Here is a 9,666-nt window from a genome sequence, read left to right as displayed (position 1 = left end):
GAGCTGCTGATGGGTAATTCAGCTCACTTTTAATGGTACACAAGGCATTATGGGAAGTGTAGTTCCACAAAATAATGTAAATTAAAGCCAAATGATCTGTTAGACGGTGTCTTGGTTTAATTTCTAAAACTACACTTCCCATAATGCTTTGCTTACTGTTAAAAGTAAGCTGAGCTCTGCTGTTGCTCTGCTCTAATTTCCCCTTAATGTCCTTAACAATAGTCAATCGGCTCTTAAGTGGGATAAGTCGCTCGCTGCTCGCTGGCCACCTGCAGCCGCCGCAGCATTACCGTGAAAGGTTTGCTGCTGGAGTTTTGAGACGCCCCCAACCCCTGTCCAGGAAAGAGCCCCCTCCCCTCCAGAGTCGCTCTTGACTCAACTGAATCCCGCAGTTGTAGAAAGCGTTGAAGTCGCTGACGGTTTTTTGTGGTGTTTCCTGTCAGTGGTCTGGTGGTCCTGGTGCACTACGCCATCACCCTGGAGGTGGACAGCGGCAGCGGCATCGCCAACGACACGCTGGACTTCATCTCCCTGCAGAACAACCTGGTGGAGAAGAACTACCCCGGAGCCGCCGAGCAGCCCACCGTTGTCTACACCATCACTGACTTCCGCAACTACATCACCGAGGCGCTGCACAAGGACAACTTCCTGTCCAACGGCAGCCTGGAGACGCAGCCCGACCTGCTGCAGCTGGAGAACGGTACGTCTTCGATTCAAAGACAGTGGGTCAAAAAATGTCCGAAAAAATATCTGAAAAGTTTATGTTTTTAATGTCAAAAATGGCAGAAAAAAACATCTGAAAAAGTCAACGATTTTAATATCGAAAAAAGTCATAGTGTAGTATGTCGAAAAAAGTTTTAAAGTCGAAAAGAAATCATAGCACGCTGAAAAATCGGCCAAAAATCTGTTTAAAAAGTTGCTGTTTTAAATAAAAAAGTCTTTATATGGTATGTCGAAGAAATGGCTAGAAACGGCTGAAAAAACGTCCGAAAAAGTCGCCGTTTCCACTGTAGAAAAAAGTAACAGTATAACATGCCGAAAAAACGTCCTGAAAAACAACCAAAAATGTTTCCATTTTTTAATGACAAAAAAAGTCACAGAATGAAATTTCAAAAAACGGAAAAGAAAAAAGTTATTGTAAAGAATGCCAAAAAGGGCCAAACTTCTTTAATGTAGAAAAATGACTGTTGGAAAAAGTTAGCGTATAGCGTGCAGGAAAAAAATGGCTAATTCTTGTTTTTCATACTAATGTTTTTATGCCTCTGTGCTGGCGATAGAGGTGACTGAAGGCAGTTTGTTCTCAGGTTGTCCATCTCTCCGTATGTCCCACTCTCGTGATTGCAATATCTTAAAACGCCTTGAGAGAATTTCATCAAATTTGATAACATTGTGGTGGTTAAAGGTCACTGACCTTGTCTGTGTTGTTCTCCTGAGCAAAATTTCTCAAGAACATGATGAACTGATTAAAATTTGGTGTTCGAAGGTCAAAGTTGCTGTGACCTTGTGTCAGTCTCAATCTCATGAAGGCAACATCTAAAGAACACTTGGAGGGAAACCCCTTGCACTTGAGAATAAAGCATGCTGACACCTTCTTTGCACTTTTTAATTATTAATTTTTACCAGCGATCATTAAAATAAAATGCAGATACAGATAATCATCAAAATGCTAAATATCGTCCAGGTCAATGATCTGTCGACCCCGAAACGGCGTCTGAAAGCAGCACAACAAAACTGATGATGATGTTCTTAAAGTTCCTCTGAGCTTCGGTTGAGATTCGGTTCCCTGATCAGTAACAGATGATAATAATGTATGTTATCCTGCAGCGGAGAACTTGTTGCCGGAGGTGAAACCCACGAGTCGCCCAGCCGACGCCTTCGACAACATGGTGAGTAACACAGACGCAGATGAAAACTCAGAAGACAGAAATAAAACATCCACTCGTATCGTCATGGGTTCTGTGTGATGTTTCAGGATAACGTCCTCGCTGCAGAGAAACCTCCCGACGCTCCGCTCCACGAGGCAGACAGCGGCGGCGTCTTCCTCAACAAAGAGGACTTCCTGTTCGACCCCTTTGACCAGTGGAAAGGTCCGCAGGGCGCCGAGCTGAGCGAGAATGACGTCTTCATGTTCGATGAGAGCACGAGTCCTCCGACCCTCGAGATCCCAGAGAAAACCGGCGACCTGCGGAGAGAGAGTGAGCAACGACCGCAATGACACATGTCAATCCAAACACAAAAAACACAAACACACCAAAGACTTATCCATCAATCAGTCAGAGTTTATTTATAGACAAACAAACAGACAAACTTTGATCAGAGTAAAACTGTTGAGATAAATCCTTCGCTTCAGTCTGAAGGATGTAAAACTTGAGTGTGTTTCTCTGCTTTACAGATGCTGGAAACTTTGAAGATGAAGGATTCCTGCTCAGCAACGATCCCGTCGCCGCAGACCACACCCTCCGAGGAGACCACGGCGTTGTTCCTGGAGGCTCCACTGCAGCTGCACCGCCTCAGCCACTGAAACCTCAGACTGGCTCTGAAGCGACGCCTGACGAAGGATCTGGCTCTGGGTTCTCTGGAGACGGGCAGGGAGCCGACCTCTGGTCCTGGCAGCCAGCGCCAACCTCTGGCTTCTACCAGGAGACTGATGGCAGCCTGGAGGGGCTACCGCCCCCTGATCTGGAGGAGACGGAGGACGAAGACGAGGACGTCGGTGTTGAGTCTCCAGCTACGGAGAAAGCAGATGTAGTTGCGATGGAAGTTGAGTTCACCGATGCTCCCCCCATGCAGACCACAGCATCTGCTTTTGAGGAACCAGTGCTGGATGGAGATGTTGAGGAACCTTTCCTGGACCAGGTTTTGGTTACACCGCACATCAGCACAGACCCTCGGTACTCAACCAGCACCATAGCACCTGTGTTTTCACCCAAAGGAACCTTGACCGTTGAGCTTTCAGTAAAAACGGAGGAGGCATCCACTATCTATGACTACTACTCCTCGACTGGACCACAGATCACAGATTCTCCTGAGCTGGAAGCTTTAACTCATGAGGCCCCTGTTTTTGTCGGGCCAACTGATTCAGCATTTCGGCTTCCAGACACCGAAGATGTAGAAACGACTACTGAAACAACAACAGAGCTTCCAGTGATTACAGTTAAATCAGAAGAAATAGGAGAAGGAGGAGGTAATAAGGAGGAGGTTGAAATTACACCTGAAGTACCTGATCTGGACACTTCCTCAACCGAAGAGTCCCCTTTCTTTGTTGAAGTCCAGGCAGTCACAATCAAAGAAACCACTTTTGATATAGTCACAGAACCGCCTCCAGAACTCGAGATACTCACGGAAAAACCAAAACTGCTGCCGCCAGAAACTGAAGACAATGACGAGGTTGAGATTTTGGAGGAGCAACACCTCGGCGGCGTTGATTCTACGAGAACAACGGAGTCAGCAGTTGGCATCCAAGAGGAGGATCTGGTTGTGGATGAAGTCATGGTTGTCACCACAACGACTGCCACTCCAGTCCTCACTTCCTCTGTAAGTTTGGACCACATTGCCCTGTCGCCTGAGAAGGACTCGCCGTTCACTCGAGTGTCAGATTCGGCGCCGGAGGATGAGGATCACCATGAGCACCCAAACCACGAAGACGTTGAAGCAGTTCCAATGAACAATCAAGATTTGACGCCATCAGTGGTTGTAAACAAAACAGAGCACACTCCAACAGAAGTCATAGAAGCATCGCCAGGCGACTCAGAAAGTAGCGATTCCCTCCAAACGACAACCTCCGAGGTCCAACCCTTAGAGCACGATTTCTCTGACGTACCAAGCATCGACGTCAGCTTCGATGTGTTCCAGTACGGCAGCATGGCGACCGAGGCGGACAGCAGCGGCTTCTCCAGTGGGGCGCAGGGCTCAGAACTGGACACCCTCGCATTCCCGACTCGTCCTGGCAGGGCGCTGACGGTGTTCTTCAGCCTCAGGGTGACCAACATGGCGTTCTCCATGGACCTCTTCAACAAGAGCTCGCCCGAGTACAAGGCCCTGGAGCAGCGGTTCCTGCAGCTGGTGAGAGCTCAGAGAATCTGCTGAATAAAAACATCTACATTTGTAAGTAATGTTGTTGACACATGTCTCTGTCCTCGTCCCGCAGCTGGTTCCGTACCTTCAGTCCAACCTGAACAACTTCCAGAACCTGGAGATCCTCAACTTCAGGAACGGCAGCATCGTGGTGAACAGCAGGATGAAGTTCGGGAAGCCGGTTCCCAGCGGGGTCACCAACGTGGTCTACCTCATCCTGGAGGACTTCGCCAACACCGCCTACCACACGATGAACCTGGCCATCGACAAGTACTCGCTGGATGTCGAATCAGGTAGGACTGACGGAAAGACGTCCAGACAGAAATTTTATCTTTTAGTTTCTCTCAAAATAAACTAAAAGATTAAAACTTCTTCACTGAATTCTAAAGAGATGCTTTTTTGGATGATTTGTTCAACTGTGCCTCAAAAACACCAAACAACTTTTAGTGTGATTAATAAACCGAGGCCTGTGTGTAGGAACACTGCTGTGGGCTGGTTCGGGTGAGTCGGTGTGTGTTTGTGGGAGACGTTTGGTGACTCGTGTTGCTGCTGTCAGAGTCTAACACCTGAGATTATCTGTCTGAGAGCAGCAGGACAGACACTGACTCACTCTGATCCACTCTGCTTCTCTTTATCTGTGACATGTACTCAGATACTGTGCTCCTCATCAGCTGTGACTAACACACTGACTGTGGGGAAGTAGCTCACAGTGCCGCACTCAAACGGGTCCAGACTGTCCCTGAAGGTCCAGCAGCTGGACGTTGGTTCACTGATCAGACCGGCACATATGAGTTATTGTTGAGGCGAGTGTGGTGAACTGTTTTATGTTTTAATCCAAAACTTTTTGATAAACAAGCTCAATTTTGTACCTGTCCGAAAATGTCCAAAAATCCCAGAAATGTCCTGAAATCCGAGAAACATCCTAAAATCCTAGAAACGTCCCAAAATCCTAAAAATATCCTGAAATCCAAGGACAATGCATGGGTAAGTGAGTATCCTCATTTTTTTGACAATAACGGTTGAAAGTGAGAATTTTTCGTTGCTAAAGAGGCCTGTGTTTGGCGTTGGGGGGGGGGGGTATTATATTTGTGCGGTCACCCCCCCCCCCCCCCCCTGCCTTTATTATTCCTTAATAACTGCAAGTTGATCACTGCCATGCTGAGTATGTAAAGTGTGTAAAGAAAATAAAAGAGAAATACAATAATAATAAAAACAAGTAGCACTAAAATGTAAAAATTTAAAAATGATAACTATGCTTAATGTGCTGAGTATGTGAAGTATGTAAAAATATTAAAAATAAATACTGTAATAATAAGAATTAGCTCTAGGATGTAAATATTTAAATGATAAAAATGAATAATGGCTGAGTGTGTATAAATATAAAAATGTGCCTAGTGCTACAATGCTATCTATAAAACCATATGTGAACTTAGATCTAAAATATGTGTGATGCCACAGTGTACAAAATATTTATACATGAGTAAGAACAACAATAAAAGTATACAATATATTTACTATATGTGTAATGTTTTAAATACAGCCTACATTCAAGAGAAGAAAGAGTGTTGCACATGTGAATCATTGCATAGAGGACGACACATTCAAACGACACATTTACACCTGAGTGAGGTGAATTCGTGTCGGCTGGTTTTCAGGATGGTTTCTTTCGACCGTAACTTGAGATTTACTGTCACTTCCATCTCTGCTGAGCTGCAGCTCCTTTAATCTGTCTGAGCCAATCAGAGCAGCTCCTGACAGCCCGCTAATCTACAGCAGTGAGTCACTGTGGTCAGCTGGTAATCACTCTGAATGCAGGTTTTCCATTGCACAAGCACCTGTACCTACAGAGTCATGATGGGTTCTTTGGATCTGGATCTGGACTTGACAGAAAGTGCCCCTCGGGAGTCGTCATGAATGACTGTTGCAGGGTCTCTAAAGATTCAGTCGAAGCATGACAAGTTTTGTTAGATCTTCTGACGCTGATCCAAGGGTCTCGTTGAATCTCATTTTGTTCTATGGTCTTGTCTCAGGGTCTTGTTCCAAGGTCTCGTCACAGGGTCTACCCTGAGATCTTGACCCAGGTCCTCAAGTCCATGGTCTTGTCATGATGATTGCCCTGAGGTCTTTTCAGATCCTTTGGTATTGTGTACTCCAAGATGTTGTCCCAAGTTCTCGATTCCAAGGTCTTGTCATGAGGAATGCCCAGAGGTCTCATCTTGTTGTCCTCCCCAAAGTCCTGTCCTGTGGTCTTGTCCTGGGGTCTACTCCAAGATCTTTTCCCAGGGTCTCATTCCAAGGGTTTGTCCAGGGGCTTGGGTCTTGTCCTTTGTTCTACCCTGAGGTCTTGTCTGGATTGCTTCAGTGTTGTACCTCTGTCAGCCTCCAGATCTCATCTTGTCCCAGGACCTCTCATTCCAGGGTCTTGTTTCAAGGTCTTGTCCCAGGGTGTATGTACCCCAACTTTTTGTGATGTTAACATCATCACTGCTACGTTACAGTGTTTCACATTTTTTAGGAAATGTTTCTGAATCTGGAACGCTGAAATGTTTTACAGGAAAAGTGTCCTCGCCCATGAAAATAGTTTCAATCGATAGACTGAAACTTCCTCTGTCTCTGTGTCTTCCTCCTCAGGTGACCAGGCGGATCCGTGTAAGTTCCAGGCGTGTAACGAGTTCTCCAGGTGTATGGTGAACAGGTGGTCAGGCGAGGCCGAGTGTGTGTGCGACGCCGGGTACCTGAGCGTGGACGGCCTGCCGTGTCAGAGCATCTGTGAGGTGCAGTTCGACTTCTGCCTCAACGACGGCAAATGTGACGTCATCCCGGGCAAGGGCGCCATCTGCAGGTCAGCGGAGGCTTTACATTTAAACATATCAGGACACAGAAGTACTCAGATTACTTTGTCACTTAAAGACTGTTACTGGTGACTTTTGTTTGAATAATTCTTTACATTGTTGTTCTTTACATAATTTCTTAATTATTAAAAAAGTCCAGTATTTAGTTTCTGCTCAAACATTCTAACAGTTACAGTTATTCTTAACTGTAACTGTGGGAATTGAACCTGTGACATTCGCCACAGGTGTCGAGTTGGAGAGAACTGGTGGTATCGTGGTGAGCACTGTGAGGAGTACGTCTCCGAGCCACTGGTGGTCGGCATCGCCATCGCCTCGGTGGCCGGCTTCCTCATGGTGGCGGCCGGGATCATCTTCTTCCTGGCAAGGACGCTGCGGGAGCAGTACGATGGGGAGGACACAGAGGACCCTCTACGGTGAGCGGCATCGCCATCAGACTGTTTAGTTTACGATCTAATGTTCATGTTGATAAAACCCAAATCAGAAATTCTCGACTTGCTTTGTTTGGGCGCCACTTTTGCAAAATAACGGGAGGCCAGGGGCCAGTCGCAACAGCCCCGTACATGTTTCTAGGATTTTAGGACATTGTAGGATTTTGGTACATTTCTGGGGTTTTAAGACATTTCTAGGATTTAAGGACATTTTCAGGATTTTTAGGACATTAGGGTCTCAGCAAGGACCTCTGTGGGGGGTGTGGGCACTTTTTTATCAACAAGCTCCATTTTGATGCTGTTTTATGCACTCTGGCACCTTCTGGATACTAAAAGTACAAAAATCACTTACTTTCACTTTTTATTGAGAATTAGAAAACGGCTAGGTGCCACTGGTTGCCCTGTTGGGAGCCAGATTTTGCTTGAATGTTGCGTATCACTGAACTAAATTGTTTTTCCATCAGACGTGGCGACAGTGTGCCGACGCTGGAGCGAGCCACCAAATTCAACCCCATGTTTGAGAGCGACCCGGTGACCGCCCAGTACTATCGCCGCTACGATGACAACTTGCCCCAGTACAGCAGCTCCGTCGGCACCGATGGATCCAAAGACCTCAGCAGCGAGGAGATACGACACATCTACCAGAACACCACGCTCTCTAAAGAGGTACGAAAACTGACCTCCATGTTTATAAAGACATTATTTTATTTGTCAGTGAAATCCAACAAGTTATCTGTGAAAGATTAGACAAGATTCTACTTTACATGCAGGCGAGTGTCATCAGCGTAGAGGTGTATTTTAATATGATGTCTGTGTAATCAGAATATAAAGTAACCAAAAGTGATCCCAGAGTTGTTTCTGTCTTTTGACGATTTTTGGAAAAAAAAAAAACTGGTTTTGAAGGCATATTTTCAGGAAAAACAAAACAAAAGATATTCCTCAAAATTCGCCTAAATAAATAAATAAATAAATAAAATTGCTCAACTGTTTTCTTTAAAAATCACTTAAAATTTTAATGGATTTTTTTAAAACAAAAACATGCCTTCTGAGAGGTTTCAATGGGTAAATATGAAAATGAAACAGTGGGTGAAGAAAAACTTTAATTTTTATCCTTGAGAAAGTTTCAAGCATAACAAGATTCCTCTTAAATCACTCATACGTGTTTCAGTGAGATCTAACTCACAGTCTGTGAATAAAGGGACAAGACTTTACATTAAACACTGAGGGGTGTCATCAGCATAGAGGTTTATTTTAATATTAATTTGTATAATCTGTGGCCCAGTTGAAGCATATAGAGAGAAAACAGAAGTGGTCCCAGGACTGAGCCTTGTGGGACACCAAATCTTTAATGTGAACTTTTTTCTAGTAAAAACTCTCAAGAAATTGGCAGATTGTAGCTAAATATTTTATTTTAGTTAATTTCATGTTTAAACCCAAAATTAAAAAGGTAAGAAAAAATAATATATATTAAGATACTTGTGGATTTTGTTTGTAACTAAAAAAAATCAAAATACAAGAAGAATTTTCTTGACTTGAACAAATTCGAGTTAAATTTATCGCTTTGTCTTTTTACTTTTTCTCTGTTTGTGAAACCACAGGAAGTGTTTAGTAACACGTGTTGTGACATTTTCAGTCCCAGCAGGTATTTGTTCCTCCTCCTCCGGTTCAGTTGTGGCGTCACCGTGCGGCCGTTACGTAAACATGTTTTCCTCTCTGTGACCTCTGACCCCTCTGCAGGAGATCCAGGAGCGGCTGAGGATAATCGAGCTTTGTGCCAGAGATCAACACTTCGCAGACTTCGTGCGACAGACACAAGTGTGAGTGTTTGAATGTTTGGAAAGATCACCTGAAATAACTGAGATAACCCTGAAAACCAGGTGTGAAGACACGTCAGCGATGTGTCATATTATAACACTGAAGAATATTTCGCTTTTTTTTTTCTTTTTTGAGGAATTAGGGATTACATGTTTTCATACTTTAAACATCGAAAAAGATTCAACATTTACATTTTAAAGTCTTCTTTAAATACTTTTAATAGTGGGAAATACTTTTATATATGTTTTTTTTATTTAAAACTATTTTCAATTCATTTTTTTATATTCAAAACTTTGAACACTTTCTAGTTAGACATTTTTAATATTCATTAAACATTTGAATTTTTTTTTTTTTTCGAAATTTTAAACACTAAAAGATACCTAGTTTACCTGTCCACCACATTTAAAATCACTTTTTTCGTTTTTCTGTTTTAACCTAAAGAAATATATTTTTACTTTGTAACATTTAAAATAAAATGACTTTTTCCAGAATTTAGT

At 43.8% G+C, this 9,666-nt stretch overlaps 1 protein-coding gene across 1 annotated transcript; it reads left to right on the top strand.

The window, feature by feature from the left end:
- Window positions 1–443: 443 nt before the first annotated feature.
- Window positions 444–9,171, top strand: LOC121966368 (interphotoreceptor matrix proteoglycan 2-like; the record flags this gene model as incomplete). The annotated part of the gene is made up of 9 exons (XM_042516472.1): window positions 444–700; window positions 1,825–1,886; window positions 1,973–2,195; window positions 2,393–4,062; window positions 4,148–4,367; window positions 6,706–6,916; window positions 7,151–7,339; window positions 7,819–8,020; window positions 9,092–9,171. Coding segments are annotated over 9 exons (3,114 nt in total), but the record flags the coding sequence as incomplete, so codon positions are not given.
- Window positions 9,172–9,666: the final 495 nt, after the last annotated feature.

Source organism: Plectropomus leopardus, unplaced genomic scaffold, assembly GCF_008729295.1.
Source record: "Plectropomus leopardus isolate mb unplaced genomic scaffold, YSFRI_Pleo_2.0 unplaced_scaffold24175, whole genome shotgun sequence".
NCBI lineage: Eukaryota > Metazoa > Chordata > Actinopteri > Perciformes > Serranidae > Plectropomus > Plectropomus leopardus.
The sequence above is the reverse complement of the archived record's forward strand: the minus strand, read 5'-3'. Positions and strand labels throughout refer to the sequence as shown.